Source organism: Oncorhynchus keta, chromosome 7 (genome assembly GCF_023373465.1).
Source record: "Oncorhynchus keta strain PuntledgeMale-10-30-2019 chromosome 7, Oket_V2, whole genome shotgun sequence".
Classification (NCBI taxonomy): domain Eukaryota; kingdom Metazoa; phylum Chordata; class Actinopteri; order Salmoniformes; family Salmonidae; genus Oncorhynchus; species Oncorhynchus keta.
The window spans coordinates 7221065-7248468 of record NC_068427.1 but is presented as its reverse complement, the minus strand read 5'-3'; the positions used below and the strand labels follow the sequence as shown (position 1 = coordinate 7248468).

The 27404-nt window shown below is 40.5% G+C and overlaps 2 protein-coding genes across 3 annotated transcripts in view; one reads left to right on the top strand and one right to left on the bottom strand.

Annotated features, from left to right (window-relative positions):
* LOC118385912 (G-protein coupled receptor 39-like) overlaps window positions 1-24319 on the top strand; it is a 50107-nt gene extending 25788 nt beyond the window's left edge. Inside the window, exons 2-3 of one of the 2 annotated variants that reach the window (XR_004826122.1) lie at window positions 3392-3983; window positions 23457-24319. Coding sequence is in view for 1 of the 2 variants with exons in the window: in XM_035773139.2 (XP_035629032.1) it covers window positions 3392-3894 (503 nt within the window). In the remaining variant the exon portion in view is untranslated. Of the gene's footprint in view, window positions 1-3391; window positions 8337-23456 lie in introns of those variants that run through there. The other variant, XM_035773139.2, reaches the window with a different exon arrangement.
* Window positions 9889-27404, bottom strand: part of LOC118385913 (ly6/PLAUR domain-containing protein 1-like) — a 33054-nt gene continuing 15538 nt past the window's right edge. Inside the window, exon 3 of the mRNA XM_035773140.2 lies at window positions 9889-12284. Coding sequence (XP_035629033.1) covers window positions 12028-12284 — 257 coding nt within the window. The 3' untranslated portion in view covers window positions 9889-12027. The remainder of the gene's footprint in view (window positions 12285-27404) is intronic.

The following is a 27404-nucleotide window of genomic DNA, read 5'->3' as shown; positions in this document are numbered from 1 at the left end:
CCATTCATTAATAATGTATATATTCAAAATGTAAGAAAGTTTCTAACACCATTGGAGTCTTTTTGATGAAATAAGCAAATTCTGCTTTGAAAGTTTTGATATTCGTATGTTCCCGCTGTCGTGGCGTTGTATTAGTTAATGTGACGACTGTTGCTCATTAAAGGTTTCCAATTGCGTGATTAACTGAATCAAGCAATTATTAACCTGGGGCACCATGGGAAAATTCGTTTTTATTGAGTTTCTATTTCCCAAATTAACTCAAAGAATATCAGAATATCGATTTTACAGTTTCCTCTACAGTCTCATTCTGAACGTTGCATAATCCGGGAATCTGCACAAACCCGGGTCTCACCAATGAGTTCGTACCACACCAATCTTAGTTGAGTATTTACTTACTAGAAAGCTAATATAAAGATACATATACACAAAACACATTCTTGGCTATTGATTAGAACTTAGTATAACGGCCCGACACCCAAAATGGGGATTTAAAAGAGAGAGAAAATGAGAAAGTACACGAGAGAAATATACATTTGGGTGCATTTGTCAGCTACGCTTATTTTAACCCTAGCCTTGCCCCAAACTGCCGCTCTTATGGGTCAGAATATAATGATGTAATTACGTGTGGGAGGTCTCAGATGGGAAGCTCCGCGTGGGCCGTTTAGGCTTCTCAATGACGCACTTCTCCGGCGCAACTCTCTGGTCATCCTCACAATGTCAGTGTCCTTTTGGTCTGATTCCTCACCCTTGCTCCGGGAAGGCTCTTCTGAGGACAGACAGCTCTGTAGCTCAGGGCTCACAGCATAGGAATGAAACAGTGTAGATACCACGATTCGATGGATAGTGGAGGTTAGGTGGTCTGGCTTGAATTCACTCGCTTAGACACAGCTACTCATCAGTAGCATGGGTAGAAAAATATTTCTTTGTCTTCAATCTTGGGTTGAGTTTTGGGTTCGTTGAGTTTTTAGACCTCGGCTGCAGTCTTATACCCTTGGGTCAGAAGTGGGCGTAACTGCCTTTAGGGCAATTCTCTGGGCGTACCAAGTTAAGAGGCAAGGTCTAGATTTGACTCAAATCCAATTTTAGACAACTAACTTCACATTTCATCTTTACCAAAATATTCTCTTTGATTTGGACATTTTACACACAACGTACAATGTATAAATATCAAGCATATCCTAGGAAAACTCTTACAGTTACAATGTTTTCGCAATGAAGTCATCTATTAACCTTTAATAACAAAACAAAAATGACATACATTGTCATATTCCATCTATCGTCACGACCACCATTGTGGCTGACGGAAACCATTGTTCCAAAGTCCCTTTATTTCATGTTTAATGTTCTGTGGTTGGTTCAGGAGGACACAGGAATGTTGTCTGTGGCCTAAGATTACCATGGCCGTGAGGGGTCATAAAACCCCCACATCTCCAGAACCTGAGATCTCTCCTCCTCTGTTGGGGTTGAGAGATAATCTGTAGGGTTGTGACCTGATCAGGACAGTCATGACATTGCTAAATATTCTGTGAGAAGTTTCCATTTGACTTATAGTATCTCTATGAGTTTTCGGTTTACCCCTTTAGGCATGTATTGTCTTGAGACATGTTTGAGAAATTAATAAAATATTTGAGTAAAACCAGACGTTTTTTTTTTTGCCTCCGATGTAACTTGACTAGCCCATTTCTATTTCCTTAACTTGATTTCAGTTGGGAAATTGTAGCCCATCGACCTGTTACGTTTGAGTTTGTGATGCAGTGGATCAATGCTCTCAGGAATGTGTCTCTTCGGGAGGCATTTGTTGATGTGGAACGAAGCATTATTCATTTAGCATTAGAAATATGGTTGAGTGTGGATATTGTATCTTCAACACAATTCCGGCATGTTTGTAGGTAATAGAATAGCTTAGTTATAAGAGTCCAATCTCACTACCACCAAGGGGTTGGAGTTTAATCTCCACATACTTTACTGTCAGCTTAGTCTACTTTAGCATGAGGCTTAAAGCATATGATAAATATGTGCTGAGATCATGCTTCATGGTTTATGCACCTGCTATAGCATACACATGACATATAATCTAAGCCTACTTTCCAGTCATAAATAGCATACTGTACATTTCACAATTAAAGTTTCTCTGTCTTGTGTTTTCTGAGACCCATTCCTGACACTTGCTACTGTATGACTTTGCCTCGTGGTACATTCACACTTCGGAAGAATTCTGTAAGATCAACCTGCATTCAAGTCTGCACAAAAAAAAGATGTATAAGCCAAAGGGACCCATATGCAGTGAGATTTGACCAATTTGCATGTGGATTTTTAGATAAGCAGCATAGTATGTACTGGAGATAAGAACAGTGCAGATATGTATGTCTAGAATCAACAACTTCATGTACATGTTGGTAAGCAAACTAAACAGTTTAAATTATTTCAACACTTAAAAAGTGTTTGTTAATTAAACAGTGTTAAACATGTATTGTAACACCTAAAAATAGTTAGACTACAGTATGTTTAATACTTATTTAATTTAAACACAAAAAAAATCAATTGCGAAGATAGGTAACTGTGTGTGCGGGAGTTATTCCACCACCACTTTTTCATGCAGAGTATAACCTATTCATCAGTGTTTTCCCCAAAGAGTACATACAACATTAGCCAGGGAGGGATGTTTCTAGAACCTGAACCTCATCATCACAGAGAACTTATACACTCAATGAATGTTTTTTTTTTTTTCATTCTTATTAAAACCCCATTTTATTTATTTTGGCAAGGATAATGTTCAAACAATGTTTTTCAGCAGTTGCCTTTATTCTGAGGTTTTCTTTTGAAATAATTGTTACACATCAAATAACACCCCCATGAATGAAAACATAAATTGGATAAAAAGACATTTCCCGTTGATGTTTTTTCTTTATGTGTTGTATAATTTTGACCATTAGAATGGGTACTGTTGTAGTCTTGAGATTCACTAAAACAATCAAGGAGTCAGTAAGAATGTGTAATTACCCTCTCTAATGGCCTACTCACTGTCGACTTATAATGCACCTCTTCCACTCTCAACTCCACTTCACTGTGACACAGGGCTGAATAAAATATTTATGTAGCTCATCATTTATTTTCGGATTTCACAGCATTTCAAGCCCTCAATTCATAATCAGTGGACCATTTAGTAGTTTGCCAATATGAATATAAATACAACTAAATTATTGAAATGTCATTTGAAATCAACGCAATCCCCTAAGAACTAACTGGCTGTTTTTTGTACACCAGCACAGACCTCCATGCACTGACATTTATTAGCATTATTCATTAGTCTACTTCCCTATTCTTAATTACTTACTCTCCCTCTCTCTTCTTCCCCCTCTCTCACTCCCTGTCTCCATCCCTCTTTTCTCAGGTTTAATAGTGGGCTCCCTCACCATCTGCTGGCTTCCCAACCAGGTGCGTCGCCTGATGACCGCCGCCGTGCCCAAGTCCAGCTGGACCATGCCCTACTTCCGCAGCTATGTGGCGCTGCACCCTGTGGCCGACACCTTCTTTTACCTCAGCTCCGTGCTCAACCCCTTCCTGTACAACCTCTCCTCCAGCCAATTCCAACAGGTCTTTGTCCAGGTGCTGCGCTGCCACCTCACCATTGAGCATGTCAACAAACGGACTCTGAGGAGCTCAGAGGAAAACTCGAACCGCTCGTTGCGGCCCCTGCTAAAGTCGCTGCGTTGTGGTCATGGCGGCAGGTCTACTCAGACTCAGAGCATGGAGTTCAAGATGCCTACGTTCACTACCTTACATATTCCTAAGGACACTCCAGCTCCCAGCCCTGAGGAGGCCCTTCCCACAACCGATGAATCACGCTCGATTTCGGTGCGAAAGGGAAATGAGCCTGATGAGACTGAAATATAAGGGGAGGCATTCGGTGCTTTGAAGATTATTCAAATCCGAACGAGATGATCCGATCACTATCTGATTGAGATTTGTTGCTTCGACACATGGTAATAACATTTAGTCCGTATTGTGACCAGATTCCCTGGTTCCCTCCCTGTATGCAAATTAATCCAACCTGCCGATATGACACAAACTGTACAAATCGACAAAATAGCGCACTTTTATAGTCAATAGTTTTATACTCTCATCATTACAGCCTAATTTTGTTATCCACAGTTCAAGACTGAGCGTAATAGCCCACTGGGCAAACCACGTCATTTCAACGTGGATAATTGGGTAATATTTGGTTGAGACGTTGATCAATGAGATTGCAACCTTTATTCATCCACTCCAAAGACAGTCAAAAGTTAGTTGAATTTCCAGTGTGTTAACACTATGCTTTCAACCATCTGCAATCGGGTTCATGTTATCAATCAACCAACCAGAGTTCCAAAGCCTGGGCCTAAAATTGTGTATAAATTATCATTTTGCAATGACATCGAAGATGTGAAAAATATTTGATCGTCTGATGAGTGTAATGAGGAACATCCTGAATTTGCACTTGAAGCATTTATGAAACGACTTCTTCCGGTTAATGATAGGCATGCGCCCATCAAGAAACACTGTTAGAACTGATAAATCCCCATGCCTAGATGATTAAATGAAAAACTGTATGTCTGAGGGGGATGAGGCAAAGGGAATAGCAAATAAGTCTGACAACACAGCAGACTGGCAAACATACAATAAATTGAGAAATCACATAACTAAACCGAAAGACGAATAAACTATACTATGGAACAAAGATAAATGATATAAAGAATGATAGTAAAAAGCTCTGGAGAACTTAAAATGAAATTCTAGGCAAAATAGCAAACTCAGCTCCATACTTCATTGAGGCAGGTGGCTTGTTCATAGCAAAACCTTTTGGGGCGGCAGGGTAGCCTAGTGGTTAGAGAGGTGGACTAGCAACTGGAAGGTTGCAAGTTCAAACCCCAGAGCTGACAAGGTACAAATCTGTCATAACCCACTGTTTCTAGGCCGTCATTGAAAATAAGAATTTGTTCTTAACTGACTTGCCTAGTTAAGTGAAGGTAAAAATAAAACCTACCAGTTAGAACTTTAAAAAAAAAGATTTGCATGACATGCAAACAACAAATGCTGAGCCTTCATATTCATGCATAATGGACCAAATAATGAAAGATGAACACTGTAATTTTGAGTTCCACAATTTGGGTGTGGAAGAGGGGGATTTGTTTTCTTCCTATCTATAAATAAAGACAAACCACCTGGTATCGACAACCTGGATGGTAAAATTGCTGAGGTTGGTAGCGAAATAAATTGTGACTCCTGTTTGCCACATCTTCAATTTAAGCCAAGAAGACTCAGACATGGAGGGAGGAAAAGGTCACTCATCTACTCAAGAAGAGCAGAACACCCTTTAATGGTTCAAACAGCTGACCAATTTACAAGTGCTTAGCAAACTGACACAAATGACTGATGATTCGCTGAATTCAAATTGTGATTCATTTCAGGAAACTAGGCATATGTCATTACTTCACAGGAGAGCCATTTGAATGTAAAACCTTTTTTAAATTTTTTTAATCAAAATGCGTTTTTGGGCAGAAATGCCTTCTGGAACATGTGAACTTTTGTGTGCCTTAATAACAAACTTTTATGCCATATGTAAATACGAATACAATTGTTAAATTACAAGTTTCAGAAAAAGACAAGAACCTTCCCGCTAGCCATGAGTTTTGAAATCAGTGGAATTAGAGTATGATAGCTAAGGAGATGGAGAAAATTCTGGCGTTTGATTGCAAATATGCAGACAGAGTTGAAAAGAGAACACATAGAAGGCTGTGGTATAAAACACCTGTTTCCGGATTACATCTTCAAACTAAGGGCAACCATGGCATCGGAGACAGATGGGGAGAAGCGTCCACACATGTAAATGGGTAAGATAGTCTAGCTAGCTACATTTTCAGATATTACATATTTCAAAAGTTGTTTCATTTTAAGTTAAAGCGTACTGTTAACTAGCTAGCTAACGTTAGCTGACTGGCTCGCTAGCTAACGTTACGTGTATGATCTGTGTAGTAATATTATTCTTATCTCAGAGCCATTTGCATTGCTAGTTATAGCCTAATGTTAGATAGCTAGCTATCATTGAACCTGGTTGGTTAGGTACCTGCAGATTCATGCTGGGATTATGGTTCATTGTTTAGCTAGCTATCATTTTTTTTACAGACTCCACTAGACAGTAACTATTTCAATAGAATGTTCATGATGTCACTGCGACAACTGTTGATAGACGTAGCTGGTAAATTCACTCTGGCTATCTAGTCTAAGAGCAGTCTCGTCTGAGTGTGCCAGAGCACAGAATAACTGACGAATTTATGAACGCTCAACACCTGTTGAATATGGCCGGTGTCAGTAAACATTGTAAAAAAAAAGTGTCATTAAATTGTTGCCAGCAGCACAGTTACAGTCACTAATGCTCTGGATAACATATAAACTGCCCAACCAGCTCTGCTAGGGAGAGTAAAATGGTCAGCTTGTGCTGTTCTTTCATTTGTGTCTGGAAATAGCTATCAAGCTAGCCAACGTTAGCCAGTTAGCTTGGGTGCTTGACTGCTGCTTGGTCAGAACGCTCAGATCAACCCTACTCCTCGGCCAGAGCATCCAGTGCGTGCTCTGAACACTCCAAGAGCGAAACACTCTGAGTTTACGAACACCCAGAGCACACTTTGCCTTCTCTGCCTTCTTATGGATTGAGAGTTACCCATCTAATAGAACACAGAGGCTTTTCGTTATGGAAGCCTCTGTCATGTAAATTCAGTTAAGTGTGGTGTACCGTAGGGCAGCCAGCTAGGGCCATTATTGTTGTCTGTTTTTAGTAATGACCTTCTACTGACCTTGAATAAAGCCTGTGTGTCTATGTATGCTGACGACTCAACAGTATACACGTCGGCTGCAAAAGTAAATTAAAAAAAGTAAAAGTAAATAACTTAATAGAGCTTTAGTCAGTTTTAGAATGGGTAACTAACAATCGGCTGGTGTTAAATATCTACAAAACTAGAAGCATATTTTTTGGGGATAAATCACTTAATTTAGATCTGTTATTGCATAATGTGGCGATTGAGCAAGTTGAGGAGACTAAACTGCTGGGTGTAACCCTAGATAGCAAGCAATCATGGTCAAAACATATAGACTCAATTGTTGCTAAAATGGGAAGAGGTTGGTCCATGATACCCTAGGGCGTAGATGCCTTCTTGACATCTCAGTCGACCAGACAGGTCCTACAGACCATAGTTTTGACTACTGCCCAACTGTGCAGCAAAACGGAACATAGGTAAATTGCAGTTGGTTCAGATCAAAGCAGCACATATCGCACTTAGATGTACACGAAGGGAAAATGTCAGTCTCTACTTGCTCAAAGTTGTGAAGCGATTGACTGCATCACTATTGGTCTCTGTGCAAGGTTTTGGTGTGTTGAAGGTACCACATTTTCTGTTCAAGCAGTTAGCACACAGTTTGGACACTCATTGGTACAACACATGACATACAATCAGAGGTCTCTTCACAGTCCCCAGGTTCAGAACAGAGGCTGGGAAACGCACAGTATTAAATACAGAAGTGACTATATGTAACTTTCTACCACCCCGGGTAACTCAAACTAGCAATAAAACCAGATTTTAAAAAACAGATAAAAGAACCTTACTGCACAAAAAGGGGACTGTGAAGAGACTCAACCATTTTATATATATTCTAATAAATACCAAACACCGATCTAAATTCTTGCTCCGGTACTTCGGCGTCTAAGATTTTTTTTTTTAAACCTCCTGCGTTGTGCTAGATGTGTCAATGTGTAGTTCATATATGCATGCCTAATCCATGAGCAGAATTAGTGTTTTATCTCAATTAGCCACAAAAATCCTAGTTTGAATGAGTATGCTTTCTTGAAGCTGTGCCACGCCATTCTCCCTACATTTCCCCATACGTGGGCCAGCCCCTAGCAATTCCAGTTCTAGCTAATGGGCTTCAGCATCTCGATTTTGAGTGACAAGTTGGCCTGCCCTGCGTTATCCAATGAGGTTGCAGGGTGGGCCCAACGGCTCAGTGGACACAACAGAGAGGGAGAGAGAGCAATGACGTGGTGCACATATGTGACATGGTATGCAGTGTTCACAGCCAAATTCATATTTATTTTTTGTGCTTTCAACCATTTAAAAGCACATCAAAGTTCAAATGGGAATACAATGTCAGATGTTTTGTTTATTTATGGGATAAATGCCTACATTACCTTGGAAATAATGGATGAAATAATGGATGATGAGTTCATTTTTCTAAAGTAATGTACAGAACAGTGGCATTTATCACGCTTGTACCACAGTTGCCAAATAAAACAATATGAAAGCACACATTTACTGGTAGAAATACTTTTTATTTATTTATATAAGCGAATTCATACCTTTGGTTGCTAGAGATGCGACCCAGTCATTCGATCTTTATGTTCCATTGCCATGCTCAGTGGCAATGTTCATATCCCTTGCTTGCTGCAAGCTAGCTACAGCTACACAACTTCTTCAGCCAGAATAGCAGTATATTTTATTCTGTTGCGTTTGTTTAAGCTTTTATCCTGCTTATAACACAGTTGCCAAAGAAAACAATATTATAAGCATACATTTACCAATACAAATAAAAACATTCCGTTGATATTTTCATCTTTTGGTTGCTTGAGACGTGACCCAGTCGTTTGTTCTAAATATATGGATACAATGTCTCTGCAAAAACAAAATCTATGTTAGCTAGCTACATGTTTTAGTCGTTGGACCTGCGTTTATAATGTATCCAATTTCAGTTTGTGTGACTGTTGGTTTAGCTTTCTGTCATTTTGTAGCAAGTACGGTCTGCGTGTAGGCGCTTATTGCATCATGATTGCAAGGTGTCCCAATATGTCCCAATATCTCTTCGAACTGTCCTGTTATCTTGCTTTAATGTACATTCTAGATTGCCCTTCTAGCCAATCAGCAATGAATATTCAACAAAGCGGTCATCAAATAGCAGAACCATGATTGGAGTTGAGATTAAATTAAAATTACATAGTACAAGTGATCATTGTCCTTTGAGATTCTCTACAGATTATTACAGCAATTGTGAAGATCTCCACAGACCTGCGATGACCTATGCATGCTATCGTGAACATGCGCGCTTTATGAGGAAATTAATAGTTTGAGTGACCTCAAAATGTGTCCATGGATGTGTTACTCATTTTAAGGTTGAATGTTACATTAGTCTTAACTTGAGACTATTTTCTGTATTACAAAAGTAATATTGAATTGCGTTTGGTTAACACAACCAACATTTAAAGAAGATTTATCTACTGCTTAGATGGTACCATCTGAGCCACTGGCTTAATCCCATTCTTTAACCTTTGTTTTTGGCTAAATTGGAGACGTTTATCCAACAAATAATTGGTTAACAAGTTAGTAGGCTATTTATTGAATTTCATAAGTTATATTGAATTGTGTTTTGATGTCAATTTAACCAAATGTCAAAATTTGAAGGAGCTGCATCTTCTGCTTGGATAGTACCATCTGTGCCACCGACTTAGTCTGGCTTTAATTCCAGTTTGTCCACAAATGTATAATTGATATATTGAAAAAAGTGCAAAGGAGCAGGCATGCATTGCAAATGGATTTATAAAAGGAAGAAAGTTAAAAATCTAAAAGTCATCGGAAGTTTCCTTTATATTGAAGCCTACATTAGCGTATATTAGACAGTGGCCGCACATGCTCACAAAAAGCTATTTGCTTTTACGCATTAGTTTGGACAATTTCTGCACTTTATTGATCGCTGCAAAATACCCCCAAGCCATAAGAATGCTGAACAATTAATCAAAAGGCTACATGGACAATTTGCATTGATCCCCCCCATATTACCTCAACTAACCTGTACCCCCACCCCCCCGCACATTGACTCAGTACCGGTACCCCCTGTACATAGCCTCGTTATTGTTCTTTTATTGTAACTTTTTTAAACTTGAGTTTATTCAGTAAATCTTTTCTTAACTCTTATTTTCTAAAAAATTGCATTATTGGTTAAGGGCTTGTAAGTAAGCATTTCATGTTGTGTTTGGCGCATGTGACAAATACAATTTGATTTGATAAACGTGACAAAATATGCTTCTTGGCTTCGGTTATGAAGTAGAATTGATCGGGTGAGTCAAATACAGTCAAGAATGACTTCTAGGTGACCATGAAAATTGAACCCAAGGAGAGCCACTAAGCTGTCTTCTCTATTACAGTATTCAATCAATCAACCAGAGAGGAATACAGCATATCCTCCAACAAAGACTGCAACAATCTGTCACAAGCTGATAAGTGTGGTGCCTCTACAGACTAAAGACGTGAGGAGTCTAACATATTACATGCAGTCAAAGCACAGTCAGGATCATTTTTACCAATTCCATCTCATACTGTACATTTTAAAAGTTGGAGCATTGGAAAAGGTTCGTATTGGAAGTGTTGATTACAGTGATGTGTTTCCTTGACAAGAGATAAACACTTCTCCATACTGTAACTCATATTATCACATTCACAAAATGTTCTCAACACTGTTCATCATGACCTGGTGACTGCATTGTACATTGTGTCCAAAGTATTCTTTTCCATTGATTTGCATGGCATCCATAACTGACCACTGACAGAGTTGACGACTTCCTAAAATGGATGTCGTAATACAAAAAATGGTCAGTTACTCTTTGTTGGTTTATTTGTGTTTTTTGTTCATTTTGTGTCTGTAGTCCAGTTCAGCTTTAAAGCATGATTCACAATTAGAGACAACGTTCCCGCTGTCGCAGAGAACATTTGTACAGTAGCACGCAAAATTTTGCGCTTCAGCGATACCGATTGAATAGGACCCTCTTATAATAATATACAGTTGAAGTCGGAAGTTTACATACACTTAGCTTGGAGTCATAAAAACTAGTTTTTCAACCACTCCTCAAATTTCTTGTTAACAAACTATAGTTTTGGCAAGTCGGTTAGGACATCTACTTTCTGCATGACACAAGTAATTTTTCCAACAATTTTTTAAACAGATTATTTCACTTCATCAAAATTCCAGTGGGTCAGAAGTTTACATACAGTAAGTTGACTGTGCCTTTAAACAGCTTGGAACATTCCAGAAAATTATGTAATGGCTTTAGAAGCTTCTGATAGGCTAATTGACACCATTTGAGTCAATAGGAGGTGTACCTGTGGATGTATTTCAAGGCCTACCTTCAAACTCAGTGCCTCTTTGCTTGACATCATGGGAAAATCAAAAGAAATCAGCCAACACCTCAGAATTTTGTTTGTAGACCTCCACAAGTCTGGTTCATCCTTGGGAGCAATTTCCAAATGCCTGAAGTTACCACGTTCATCTGTACAAACAATAGTACGCAAGTATAAACACCATGGGTCCACGCAGCCGTCATGCCTCTCAGGAAGGAGACGTGTTCTGTCTCCTAGAGATGAACGTACTTTGGTGCGAAAAGTGAAAATCAATCCCAGAACAACAGCAAAAGACCTTGTGAAGATGCTGGAGGAAACAGGTACAAAAGTATCTATATCCACAGTAAAACGAGTCCTGTATTGATATAACCTGAAAGGCCGGACAGCAAGGAAGAAGCCACTGCTTCAAAACTGCCATAAAAAAGCCAGACTACAGTTTGCAACTGCACATGGGGACAAAGATCGTACTTTTTGGAGAAATGTCCTCTGGTCTGATCAAACAAAAATAGTTTGGCCATAATGACCATTGTTATGTTAGGAGGAAAAAGGGGGTAAAATGTGACCCATTAGAAGTGATATTGCTCCATGGCCACCTCACTTCCACTCGCCAAAGTCCTTTCCTGTGGTGCATATGACTGACACTATAAACATATTTGGGAGGTTCCTTCAGAACCTTTCTTCAATCAATGCCCTTCGACCTTTCGTTGCTGTCCTTATTAAGACATCATCTAAATACCGTGTCTATGTTAGGACAGTGTCATACATCCATTGACCGTATCAAGCCTAAAATTTTAACCACAGTCTTGATGAGACCAAACCAGCCAATCATAGGCTCTCAGCTGAATATGGAGGGTGGGCGCAGAAGGAAGGGAAGAAAAAGGATGGAGAGGCTGTGTAGTGGGCTTAGGGACGAGGCGGCAGAGGGAACTCTGTTTCCGGCACTCTGTTTCTTCTGACGGGGTCCATTACAGAGGGGAGTGTTGCAGCAGCTGATGCACACTGAGTAGAGCTTCCCTGTGCAGAACTGCTGGTAGCCAGAGGAGGCGATGAGGCAGGCCCCAGACGATGCGCAGGACTTGCGGTAGTGCTTCCCTGGAACAAGAACAGAAACGTAGCCATTAGATGCTATTTGCGCAGCACGGGTGTAGTGCTGCCAGAGCGCGGGGGAGTGGCACTCCCTCACTTTTTTAAATTTGAGGATACACAGAGCTAGTAAAACTAATAAATACTATTTAAAGGGAAACTTCACTCTGGCTCAGCCACGGCATATAGTCATTACTATATTAACATTATTACGTTATCATAAACATAAAAATGATCGTAACCACAACCTAGAATGAACACATTATCATTTCATTGCAAGATTCAAGACGTTTCGACTTCCTGGGTATTTGGCTGCTCATAGTGAACCACAAAGTCCGGCATTTGTAACGAATGCAGATACCACTCCTAGATGGGACGTGCCCACAAACTTGGATGATGGCATTGTTTACTCTTACAACACAATAATCTCATTACTTCTCTAGGCAATTTTTTGGGAACATTTTTCTCTAAATTTTGTCACATGCCCATGTTATGTTCTCTGTCTGGCTATGCTAATTACCAACAAGAGCAATATGACTTATGTTTCAGCATTCTACATTCCAGAGATTTACCCCGATGCTGCCAGTGGCTTGCGGCTATCAAGAATGATGTTGCAATGTTCATGATATTGGGCTCTTGAGAATGATTTAGTAAAACATTTGGTCAGGATTCATTTGCTACAGTTGTCAGTTCTAGTATAATCGTTTTGTGAGAGGATAATGCTTATCTTTTAGACCTCAATGTACATGTAGGCCTGTGGCATACAATGTAGGAAAGACAATTTGCCATATCAGACTGATACTTATGGGGGAATAACCAGTGTTAACAGTACATGCAAAGCATGAAATGCAGTAATCGGGAGATGCCTAATACGCAGGGGCAACCCGTAGTTCAGGGTCGCCACTGTTTTGAGCCCCACCTGTTTAGCAAAAAATAAATACATATTTTACATGTTTTGCATGTTATTTTGGCATTAATATGTGTCACATATCAGTTTGCAAGCAATGAAGAAAACATGTTTTGTTAAAAAAGCTGCATACAAACATGCTTATTTGCTTTCTTGAATAAGGCAGTGCTTTCTGTAGTGGTGGGGCAGCCAGCAGAAAATACGGAGCATAGGGGTTAGTAATGTTCTCTAATTGCACCGTGATTAGCTCAGTGTTCAAATCACGTTATATCTACAGTAGCTTTGATTGGACTGGACATTATACAGTCCAATCAAAGATGCATGCCAGCAAAGCCACAACACAACACTAAACAATATATTAATTGCACTATAACGGTGGCAAACGGGCAGTCAAGTAAACAAGGCATCTGAAAATTGACTTGAAAGAGGCAACAATAGATATTTCTTATTCCAGTACTCACATTCTTTAAAGAAGCATTTTACAAAAAAAAAAAAACATTTTTCAATTCCTGTCAGTTCACTATATCCCCTTATTGTCTCAAAATAGCATTATTTTACCAATACGAATATCATTACAGCTACCTATCATTATAGCAGATCTGTTCCACTTCCCAAAAAAGTATGTCAAAACGTATCATAAAGACCTTTTGCTCTTATTTGATGGCTATCTATTCTTCTGAATAGAAAGTATCCTGCAGCTACAGACTCCATACCAAAGATGACCCAGTTTATTAAAACCATCTTTTTGAAAAACTTGTTGACTTACCTTCGCATTTAACTCACAGAGAGACGTTCTATGGTACTTAGTGGCAGCATATTTCGGACTCCAATTCTGGCAAAAGCAGCTGAGTGAGTGAATTTCTAACATTTGATATGTCTTTTCATTTAAAGTCCTGAGCCCTAAATTGTTATGACTGTCACCATTACACAATCTATTGACGAACCACAGTTCATTCTGTCACAAACATTGCTTCCAATGTGATGGTTGAATCAACTTGGAAAAGTGATTGGATTTGCAAAAAGTAATCAACGTAAAAGGAATTTAGTATTTTCTTTCACCCAACTTTTAGCCTAAATCCAATGACATGGTGATATTTTCTGGTTATTTCACATTGAATTCACGTTAGTTGACAACTCAACCGAATAAAAATCTAAACTAGATGTTGAACTGATGTCTGTGCCTATGGGGAGACATCATTTCAGATGACAATATGTTAGAAAAGACACATAAAAAACACTGTCTCACAAAGTGACAAATGTTTAACTAAGACTTGAAACTATTCCTATTACGATATATTGAATAAGCTAAATATGATGAACAATATATTATTAATAAAAACTTCAGCTGCAGAAAAGGATGCTGGGGAATATGCTCATTTTTGTGCACATACGTTTCTGAAAATATACTAATATATATTTAGTGGACATTTAAGTATACTTTCAGTATATATTTTCTTGAGATATGAAAAAGTATACTCTCAGCAGGGCAATAAACAACCGTTGTCAACTTTCTCTGCACTCCTCTGAACAGGAATTCAGAAAGTACAGTGCCTGCCAAAGTATTCATACGCCTTGGATTTATTCAAATGTTGTTAAAAAGTTGGATTAAAATGGATTTAATTGTAATTTTTGTCAACAATGTACACAAAAATACTTGAATGTCAAAGTGGAAGATTTCTATTTATTTTTTAAAAGATTGATAGAAATTAAGTAACTAAAATTGTCATAGCATACATGTTAGAAACACCGTCGGCAGCGATTACATCAGTGAGTCTTCTTGGGTAAATCTCTAAGAGCTTTACACACCTGGATTATGCAATATTAGCCCTTCAATATTTTCATAATTCGTCAAGCTCTGTCAAGATGTTGGTGCCTACACAGCAATTTTAAAGCAAGCAGATTTTTGTCACAACTGTAACCATTCAGGAACCTCCACTGTCTTCTTGATAAGCAACTCCAGTGTAGATTTGACTTTGTGTTGTAGGTTACTGTCCTGCTGAAAGGTGAATTCAAATCATATCAAACTTTATTGGTCACATACACATGTTTATCAGAGGTTATTACGGATGTAGTGAAATGCTTGTGCTTCTAACAAGTAATATCTAAGTATTTCACAACATATACCCAACACACAAATCTAAGTAAAGGAATGGAATTAAGAATACGTAAATATATGGACTAGCAATGTCAGAGCGTCATAGACTAAGCTACAGCACAATAGTATAGAATACTGTATATACATATTAGATGAGTAATGCAAGATATGCAAACATTATTGAAGTGACATCAAAGTGACTAGTGTTCCATTTATTAATGTGGCCTATGATTTCAAGTCTGTATATATAGGCAGTAGCCCCGCTGTGCTAGTGATGGCTATTTAACAGTCTGATGGCCTTGAGATAGAAGCTGTTTTTCAGTCTCTCGGTCCCAGCTAGGATGCACCTGTACTGACCGCGCCTTCTGGATGATAGCGGATGAACAGGCAGTGGCTACTGTGGTTGTTGTCCTTGATGATCTTTTTGGTCTTCCTGTGACATCGGGTGCTGTAGGTGTCCTGTTGTAGGATTTTGCCTGTGCTTAGCGCCATCCTGTTTCTTTTTACCTGGAAAAACTCAGTATTTTGCCTTTGTAACGCATACCCATAACATGATGCAGCCACCACCATGCTTGAAAATAAGGCGGCAGTTACTCAGTGATGTGTTGGATTTGCCCCAAACATAAGACTTTGCATTTATTCTGTATATTTGTATTATTTCACTGTCATTTAACAGGTTCAAACAGTTGCCATTAATACAGGTAACGAGTGGAGGACAGAGGAGCCTCTTAAAGAAAAAGTTACAGGTCTGTGAGAGCCAGAAATCTTGCTTGTTTGTAGGTGACCAAATACTTATTTTCCACCATAATTTGCAAATTAATTAATTAAAAATCCTACAATGTGATTTTCTGGATTTCTTTTCTCATTTTGTCTGTCATAGTTGAAGTGCACCTATGATGAAAATTACAGGCCTCTCTCATCTTTTTAAGTGGGAGAACTTGCACAATTGGTGGCAGACTAAATACTTTTTTGCCCCACTGTACATGCCTGAATGTCAAAGTATACCGGTGCTAGCAAACCTTTGAACATTGTGTCAAAACAAATATTGGTGCCGAAAAAGTGCTCAGCTGACACCTTGTCTCAGAAAGCCCATATAGCACTCCTATTAGTGTGCCATTTCAACCATAGAGTTTACAATGTCACGGTGCCTTTCCATCATAAAAGTGGAAACTGAGGCTGACATAATTACAATTAAAGGTCTTTGTCCACATATTTGTCATCGCAGTGTCATCCTAAGCAGGTAAACATGACAGTTTTTGAAAAGTTCTGGAAAAAAAGAAGAAGATCTTCAATGAGTACTCTATGGAAGCATAGCATCCAGAGAAGTATGCAATAGTTTGTTTTCTATTGTCAGGCTACAACAGTGCAACATTAAATAAACAAAATTCAAGAACTATTCAAACTGTCAATTTGTGTTTGTGTCTGATGTACGTATGTCCAATAATTGGTATGTCCAATAATTGGTACCTCGTGAGATCATAGAAATATGCATAACATATTTTTAAGCTATTATTTCAATAATATGGATGACTGCATGTATTATCCTGAACTTTGTATACGATTACTGAGGCACTGTTTGCCATCATTTAGATAAGAAGTCAAATAAAATAAAATCACATTTTCAGCAGATGTTATTGCGGGTGTAGAGAAATGGTTTTGTTTCTAGGCCAACACATCCAGTAATATCTAACAATTTCACAACAATGCACACATATCTAAAGTAAAGGATATTAAGAATTAAGAATATATAAATATTTGGACGAGTAATATCGGTGCGGCATAGACTAAAATGCAGTAAAATAGAATAAAATATAAACATGAGTAATCCCGTTAGCGGGATCATTTTCATCAACACCTGCTGAATTGCAGTGCACCATATTCAAATAAAATTACTAAACATATTTAATTTTCATGAAATCACAAGTGCAATATAGCAAAACACAGCTTATCTTGTTGTTAATCCACCTGTCGTGTCAGATTTTGAAAATATGCTTTACAGCGAAAGCAATCCAAGCTTTTGTGTGAGTTTATCGATCACTAGACAAAACATTATGAACACCTAGCATCAAATGCGAACACCCAGCTATCCACTGAGGCACTGTTATCTTTCTCGCTAATTTTTCAAAATAAAAGCCTGAAACTATGTCTAAAGACAGTTGACAACTTGAGAAAGCGATAGGAAAAGGAATCTGGTTGATATCCCTTTAAATGGAGCAAAGGCAAACTATGGAACATGGAGCTTTCAAAATAGAAGCCACTTCCTGGTTTGATTTTCCTCAGGTTTTCGCCTGCAATATCAGTTATGTTATACTCACAAACAATTTTTGGACAGTTTTGGAAAGTTTAGAGTGTGTTCCATCCTAATCTGACAATTATATGCATATTCTAGTTTCTGGGTCTGAGAAATAGGCAGTTTCAAATGGGTACGTTTTTCATTTAAAAAATCTAAATACTGCCCCCTACACTCAACAAGTTAAAGTGACTAGTGTTCCATTATTAAAGTGTCCAGGAATTTTAAGTCTAAGTAAATAGGGCAGCAGCTTCTAAGGTGCTAGTGATGGCTATTTAACAGTCTGATGACCTTGAGATTGAAAACCAGATTCTGTGTCCCGGCCCCAACTTTAATGCACTTGTACTGACCTCGCCTTCTGGATGATAGCAGGGTGAACAGGCAGTGGCTCAGGTGGTTGTTGTCCTTGGTCTTTTTGGCCTTTCTGTGACATCCGGTGCTGTTGGTGTCCTGGAGGGAAGGTAGTTTGCCCCTGGTTATGCGTTGGGCAGCACCACCCTCTGGAGAGCCCTATGGTTGTGGGTGGTGCAGTTGCCGTACCAGGCGGTGATACAGCCCAACAGGATCCTCTCAATTGTGCATCTGTAGAAGTTTGTGAGGGTTTTAGGTGCCAAGCCAAATTTATTCAGCCTCTGAGGTTGAAGAGGTGCTGTTGAGCCTTCTTCACCACACTGTCTGTGTGGGTGGACCATTTCAGTTTGTTAGTGATGTGCACGCCAAGGAACTTGAAGCTTTCCACCTTCTGCACTGCAGTCCTGTCGATGTGGACAGGGGAGTGCAACCAATGCTGCTTCCTGAAGTCCATGATCAGCTCCTTTGTTTTGTTGACATTGAATGAGAAGTTAATTTCCTGGCACCTCCTCCTTGTAGGCTGTTTCATCATTGTTGGTAATCAGACATACTACTTTTGTGTCGTCTGTAAACTTCATGAGTTGGAGGCGAGTGTGGTCACGCAGTCATGGGTGAACAAGGAGTACAGGAAGGGGCTGAGCACACACCTTTGTGGTGCCCCTGTGTTGAGGATTTTGTTTTAGTTTCCTACCTTCACCACTTGGCGGCGGCTCGTCAGAAAGTCCAGGACCCAGTTGCAGATGGCGGGGATCATACCCAGGGCCCCAAGCTTAATGATGAGTACTATAGTTTTGAATGCTGAGCTACATGTATAGTCAATGAACAGCATTCTTACATAGGTATTCCCCTTGTCCAGATGGGATAGGGCAGTGAGATGGTGATTGCATGGTCTGTGGATCTATTGGGGCGGCAAGCAAATTTAAGTGATTATAGGTTGTCAGGTAAGGTAGAGGTGACATGATCCTGACTCGTCTCTCAAAGCACTTCATGATGACAGTGGTGAGTGCTATGGGGCGATAGTCATTTAGTTCAGTTACCCTTGCTTTCTTGGGTACAGAAATAATGGTGGACATCTTGAAATATGTGGGGACATTGAATATATCCGTAAACACTCCAGCCAGCTGGTCTGCGCATGCTCTGATGACGCGACTAGAGATGCCGTCTGGGCTGGCAGCCTTGCGAGGGTTAGTCACTACACCTTTATGTATTATGCATTATGATTGTATTCCTTACCACCAGTAATGCAGTTGTAACTCAAAAAGTGTGTGTTTGATGAGCCGGGTATGTTTGGTCAATATCATTACAATAAATCTCACAACACAAGGCAACGGTGAAACACTCCATTCATATTGCATGAACGACCATAAAGATTTTTAGACCATTTTTCTGCTAGAGGGATTTCTTTCCAATTTCAGAGTGGAACTCCAAAGTGTCTGTAGCACTACCCAGTCTAAAATATAATGTTGAGGTGTTGTGGGCAAAGAGTTTACAAACAACAATACATCTCAACCCTTGTGTAGATCGGTAGGATTGAACTTTTACATGAGAGTTCTGCTGTTTCATTAAGGCAGAGAAGCAGACACCCCTACTCAATGGCCAAACTAGCCCCCCCCAAAAAAGCATGTGGCTAGAACATCTACTGTGGTTTAATAAAGGCACTGCAATGTATTTCAGCACAAACAATCAATATTCAATAGTTATAGTAAATGTAATCTCTGAGATGGCTGAGACATCCTTGAAGGACTCACTGTGTAAAAACAAATTCAGCAAAAATAATAAAACGTCCTCTCACTGTCAACTGCTCTTTTTTTATAGCTAAATTAACATTTGTAAATATTTGTATGAACATAAGATTCAACAACTGCGACATAAACTGAACAAGTTCCACAGACATGTGACGAACAGAAATTTAATAATGTGTGCCTGAACAAAGGGGGCCTCGGTGTAACGCTCATTATCTCGACAATAAACGCAAATACAACCATCCCCCCTGGTGAGACAAAACCGCGACTCGTCAGCGAAGAGCACTTTTTGCCAGTCCAGCGACGGTAGGTTTGTGCCCAAAGGCAACGTTGTTGCCGTTAGGTCTGGTGAGGACCTGCCTTACAACAGGCCTACAAGCCCTCTCAGCTGATTACGGACAGTCTGAGCACTGACAGAGGGATTGTGCGTTCCTGGTGTAACTGGGGCAGTTGTTGTTGCCATCCTGTACCTGTCCCGCAGGTGTGATGTTCGGATGTACCAATCCTGTGCAGGTGTTGTTACACATGGTCTGCCACTGCGAGGACGATCAGCTGTCCGTCCTGTCTTCCTGTAGCGCTGTCTTAAGCGTCTCACAGTACGGACATTGCAATTTATTGCCCTGGCCACATCTGCAGTCCTCATGCCTCCTTGCAGCATGCCTAAGGCAGGTACACACAGATGAGCAGGGACCCTGGGCATATTTCTTTATATATTTTTCCAGAGTCAGTGCAAAGGCCTCTTAGTGTCCTAAGTTTTCATAACTGTCACCTTAATTGCCTACCGTCTGTAAGCTGTTAGTGTCTTAACAACCGTTCCACAGGTGCATGTACGTTAATTGTTTATGGTTCATTGAACAAGCATGGGAAACAGTGTCTAGGGCAGGCGTCCCGCTAGCGGAACCCCTCGACAACATTCCGCTGAAAAGGCAGTGCGCATTTAAAAATATTTTTTTGAAATATGTAACTTTCACACATTAACAAGTCCAAAACAGCAAATGAAAGATAAACATATTGTTAATCTACATATCGTGTCCAATTTCAAAAAGGCTTTACAGCGAAAGCACAACATAGGGTCATAGCCAAGTCAAAAAAACTGCCATTTTCCCAGCCAAAGATGGAGTCACAAAAAGCAGAAATATGGATAAATTAATCACTAACCTTTGATGATCTTCATCAGATGACACTCATAGGACATCATATTACACAATATATGTATGTTTGTTTGCGATAATGTGCATATTTATATCCAAAAATCTCAGTTTACATTGGCAGCTTACGTGCAGTAATGTTTTGATTCCAAAACATACGGTGATTTTGCAGAAATACTCATAATAAACATTGATAAAAGATACAAGTGTTATTCACAGAATTAAATATAGACTTCTCCTTAACTTCTTGGATATAGGGGGCGCTATTTTAATTTTTGGATGAAAAGATGTAACCTCATACAGGAAATGAGCTGAACTTTTGAAGCTCTGTTTTACTATCGTCTCCTTATACAAACGCTTGTCTTGCTTTGGCTGTAAAGCATAATTTCCAAATCTGAGATGACAGGGTGATTAACAAAAGGCTAAGCTGTGTTTCACTATATTTCACCTGTGATTTCATGAATATGAATATTTTCTAGTAATATTTTTTGACTATTGCGCTATTCTAATTAGTGTAGTTGATGATAATTCTCCCGGATCCAGGATGGGTAGTTCTATTAACTGACTATGTGGAGTGGTTGACATTTGTGGTTGAAAAACAAGTTTTAAAGACTCCAACCAAACTCTATGTAAACTTCCGACTTCAACTGTCGGTCACACACGCTAACAGAATAGGACCGCCAAGTGCTGAAGCGCATTTTGAGTAAAAATAGTCTGTCTTCGATTGCAACACTCACTACCGAGTTCCAAACTGCATCTGGAAGCAACGTCAGGACAATAACTGTTCATGGGGAGCTTCATGCAATGGGTTTCCATGGCTGTTTCCATGCGCAATGCCAAGTCTTTGCTGGAGTGGTGTAAAGCTCGCTGCCATTGAACTCTGGAGCAGTGGAAACGCGTTCTCTGCAGTGATGAATCACGCTTCACATCTGGCAGTCTGATGGACAAATCTGGGATTGGCGGATGCCAGGAGAACGCTACCTGACCCAATGCATAGTTTCACACCAGCCTTCGCTTTGGCACCCACCCGCCGGCCAGCTCAGGCGTCTCTCACATGCAGAGACCAAAGCCAGAATGCCTACGTCCAGGAGGTGCAGGCCCAAGGATTCATCCGTCTGTCCAACTCTCCTACCGCCTCCAGCTTTTTTGTCATGAAGGAGGGAGGTCTCCGCCCTGTATCGATTACCAGACACTGAATAAGGCTACTGCTAAATTCAGTTATCCCCTGCTTTTCATAGCATTGTGCATCTATTCGATCACAGTGGGTAAGTACTTTATTAAATTGGACTTACGCAGTGCCTACAACCTGGAAGCGCATCAGCGAGGGGGATGAATGGAAGACCGCCTTCAGCACCAGCACCGGGCACTACGAATACAGAGTAATGCCCTACGGCCTGACAAGTACACCCTCTGTGTTTCAATCATTAATTAACGAGGTGTTTAGAGACATGTTGGGTAGCTGTGTAGTGGTGTACATATACGACATCTTGGTGTACTTCACTAAATGCGAGCAACATGTCTCATGCCAGGTCCATTTTGGAGAGGCTGATAAGGCATCACTTGTACGGCAAGGTGGAAAAGTGCCTTTTCTTTCAGCAGGCAGTCTCCTTCCTGGTATATCGGATATCCACTGCGGGAGTGGAGATGGAAGAGCAGAGGGTCAGTGCAGTACGGTCTTGGCCTGTTCCATCCAACATCAAGGCGGTGCAGCGCTTCCTTGGTTTTGCAAAATATTTCAGGCATTTCATTAGGGGTTTCAGCACAGTGGTGAAACCCTCTCACCTCCCTCCCGAAGGGAGGTCTTCGACAGCTGGGCTGGACTAGGGAGGCCAATGAAACCTTCCGTGTGCTTAAGGAACCTTTTACTAACGCACCTGTTCTGGCTCACCCTGAACCGTCTCTGCCCATCATCGTGGAGGTGGACGCCTCCGAGGTTGGAGTAGGGGCTGTTCTCTCCCAAGGCACTGGATCACGGCCTAAACCCCATCCACGCTCCTTCTACTCAAGGAAGCTGTCTCCTGCGGAGCGGAATTACGACATGGTGGATCATGAGTTGTTGGCCGTCAAGAAGGCGCAGGAAGCATGGTGGCACTGGCTGGAGGGTGCTAAACACCCATACATTGTCTGGACGGACCACAGAAACTTGGAGTACATTTGAGCAGCGAAGAGGCTGAACCCGTGTCAGGCCAGGTGGGCCCTATTCAAATTTTACTGTACCCTCTCCTACCGGCCGGGGATCAAAGAATGTTAAGGACGATGCATTGTCCCGGGTGCATGACACAGAGGATCGGAGGGAGAAAGTCATACCCATTATTCCCCTGTCCCACATTGTGGCTCCTATTGTGTGGAATGTGGACGTGGACATCCGTCGAGCCCTGCGACAGGAGCCCTCACCTGACTACTGTCCCAAGGGGCGTATCTACATGCCCTCTGATGTGCGTCTCCTCGCCTGGGCACACACAGCACCTGTGTCGGGGCACCCAGGTATAGCCCATGCTATCGACGGTCTCTCCACCTTGGCCCGGGATATCCGGGTTTGTCACAGACCTTCCCCCCTTGGAGGGGCACACTCGCAATGCTGTTGTGGATCGGTTTTTCCAAAGCCTGTCGTTTGATTCCTCTGCCTGGTCTCCTTATGCCCCCTACAGATCGCGGAGGCTCTCTTCTCTCACGTCTTCCGGCACTATTGGATCCCGGAGGACATCGCGTCTGACCGTGGTCCTCAGTTCACTTCATGGAACGACTGGGGATCACGGTCAGCCTCACCTCTGGGTACCGTCCCCAATCAAATGGGCAGGTGGAAAGGGTACATCAAGAACTGGGTAGGTACCTTCGTAGTCACTGTCAGGACTGGCTGAGGGAGTGGGCTGCATTTCTATCTTGGGCAGAATACGCACAAAACTCCCTCCGTCACTCCTCCACTAAACTCACACCCTTTCAGTATGTTCTAGGCTATCAGCCGGCCCTGGCACCGCGGACACCCGTCTCCGGCGGCCCAGGTCTTTCACCTCGGTGACAGGGTCTGGCTTTCTATGCCCCTCCGCCTGCCCTGCTGGAAACTGAGCCCGCAGTTTATGGGGCCGTTCAAAGTCATGAGGAAAGCCAATGAGGTGACGTACAGATTACAGCTCCCTGTCAATTACCGTATCTCACCCTCATTTCATGCATCTCTCAGGCCGGTAGCAGCTGGTCCCTTGGCTAGTGTTGGACCCCATGACGTACGCAGCCTGTCGGACTCACGGCGTTGTGGGGAGCTTCGCCAGTACCTGGTCGACTGGGAGGGGTACGGTCCCGAAGAGTGGTGCGGAGTTCCCGAGCGGGACATCCTGGATCGTCATATTACAAACACCTGGTTCCAATCCCCACTCTATCACTGTATATGTACTCCCTCTGCCATTTGTCTTTGTAAATGTTACTTGTTTTCCTGAGAGGAATCTCTCCTACTATGTCCTGAATATTTTATAATATGCACTTTGCATTCGCCCTGTGCCTTTTTGTTTATGAAGATATATTTTGAGCACAACAGAGTTTGGGTTTCGTCCCGCTTTGATCTATGGTGCTTAAATAAATTCAGTAGTTCTAAACGAGCGACTGCCTTTTGCCTTCTCCTTTCCACACCAGTGACACATAGTGCGAACTGTAAAGTTTGGTGGAGGAGGAATAATGGTCTGGGGCTGGTTTTCATGGTTCGGGCTAGGCCCCTTAGTTCCAGTGAAATTAAACTTAACACTACAGCAACTCCGTATTAATTCCCATGATTTTGGAATGAGATGTTCGCCGAGCATGTATCCACATACTTTTGGTCATGTAGTGTAAATTCATTTAAAGTTATGCAATTTGGTTTATGTAGATACAACATTTCAATGTTGTTAACACACAGTAAACAAAAACCTGATTTTGTTGGCAAATTCATACTGCGTTTGCAGCAAACAGAATGTTCGCCACAAAATTTGCCAGAATTGTTTGCCAAAGTTCACAAGTTGCCGCAACAGTTTGCCACAAAATTAATTTGCATGCGAAAATCTGAGCTTGCCGCAAATTGGTCATAGGTTTGCCACAACTGTTTGCCAGAAGCATGTTTTTTTCGGTAAGGGCGGGCATTCAGTTTGCAGTTTATACCGTTTCCACAGTAACATGTATTTACATGACGTGATGAAACATTGAAACTAAGTTGCAAATTACTTTTGTAGCAAGGTGTTGTAGAACAAGTGTCTTATGAATGTTATAACGGTTTGACAGATATCAGCTAGTTAGGATAGCTAGATGCAGCTATCACCAAGCTATGCTAGCTAGCTGAAGTCAACTTGGCGAAACAAGATCAGCGCATGCTTTTATAGAATAGAATATAGAATATAGCCTTCATAGAATTGAATTAGCTGACCATCCTGAGGTGGCGAGTCAGGAGGAGAAAGTCCTCAACTTCAAAACTGAATTCTCTCCATAGCAAAGATAGCTTAGCGAGCTGTACTTACTACTTTTGTTGAGATTGAATGACAAAGTTACACCCTAGAAAAACCCACATCAAAACACATTCAAGACAACTCTGGTTTGTAGTCAGTCTGGCTGCTAGCATTTCTTAGTGAGCATTGATGAAAAAAAGGCCAAATCAGGAAGTAAAGTCGCTCTTTAAAAAGGCATTTGTATTATCTATGACTCTATTCAAACAAAGTACCCCAGCGAATTAGTTGAATAATCAAATATACCAAAACAACTTATCAACAACCTTCACAAGGACATAGGATTCTGAATCTCAACCAGACTAAATTACAAAGTACTGTGCTCACATTACCACAGGGTGAACTTCAATAATAATTTCAGGTCTTTACAACCTAAGTAAACAGTGGACTTGACACCTTGTGACTAACTGCATTCTAATTTGACTTATACGGTAAATTAATCCTTATTAATAGTAATTCCTAATTTAGATAAACTGCTAAATAAGGTGGGGTATTTCTGCTGAGAAGCTAGTCCGTGCTCTGTCCAGGACTCTACGATTTCACAATGGCACAAACTACAACATTTTCTGAGTGCATAGTAAATTGTATTAACACAAAGAGGATGTATGCTTCCCCAAATACATAACTATCAACAAGGTGACCTTCGCTTCTGTGCATATCTCTTTACTTGGATCGGATTACAGGACCAACACAAAATATACAGAAGCTTTTATCACATCATATGGTATTTTGAAACAAAATGCCTCCTTTTAGGTAAGCCTATAGCTGATTATTGACAGAACAATATATGTCATAATAGCTATCATTTTCATTGAAAACGTGTTGAATGGAGCAAATCTTTATAAGCACCCCCGTTACATGTTTTTTTTTTCTGCTCGGCTGGTGGGACGGTACTTCTCTATGGATACCGGTACCACCTGGAAAGCCTCAAAGCACAAGTGATTCACTGCTATTGCTTGGTATTCAGATTGTCCTTCAGCCAAATCGAAATGGAATCATTACACTTATTTGTCTTGTCATCAAGGCCGCGCTTAGCACACCGCCTCTCCCAGTTAATATTCACAAGTGACAATAGAATGAACAGATCCCTTCGAATAGACAAGCTGAACAAGTGACATACTGTATACACAGCAAATAAGGCAGACTAATTGTAAGCATATCACTGGTCTGTATGTCATAAAACATGTATATGAAACAGTCGTAATTGATGTTACTGCTGCTTACCATGTACATTAAATCACATTGTATGAATTAAGGAGTTGACACATTAATGTTCATATGTTATGCTACCTTTACTGCATGTGGAGTACATACATAGCAAGATCTACCATATAAAAGTAATTAATGGACCACATCAGTAAACCTGTAGCCTACAGCTCCGAATGGTTGTCAGGAATGTTTACCTTGTAGTAAGGCAATCAAATTATCTTTCAGTAATGTCGTATACTGTCCAAAAATAATACATACATGTCCCACAGAAATAACCACATGGGTAGGGGAATTGAATTTTATCAAAGCCTACTAGATGACAAGCAGCACTTAATTAAACAAGACATGAGCATTCTGGGTTTGAACCACTATTAACAATATGCCCACTCAGAGAGAGGCAGGCAGCATCCATCAATTTTACATTTATGCCTTGATTTCCCATCCTGTTTGTATGATTATACTGAATTATTTACAAGCTATTGTAAAGATGGCTGCCAACATACTGTATGATGGGTGGCCATTTCTCCTAAATAGAAATTCCAATTAAATTAACCCAAGAAGGGGAAATGTTGAATTCAATGAAAATTTCAATAATATTCAAGTTATGGAATTTAAGTTATATTTTTTCCAATTCAAACAAATCTGTATTTTTGGAATTCAATTTTTGCACATTTCAGAGTGAATTTCCCAAAATATTGCATGTTTAGCCATTTGAAGCTGGGTTACAAAACCAAAAGACGCAAAAACAAAACTTAAACACAGGAAACTTAGAAATAGAGCACATAGAACATCTAAGACTTACATTTCAATGAGAATGACAGAACTATAAATCACATTTCTATGTTAATTTGGTGGAGTCGCACAAAAAGTTACATATTGCAGCTTTAATGGAATGAATGCACTTGGTATCAAAAAATTGACTGCAAGAGT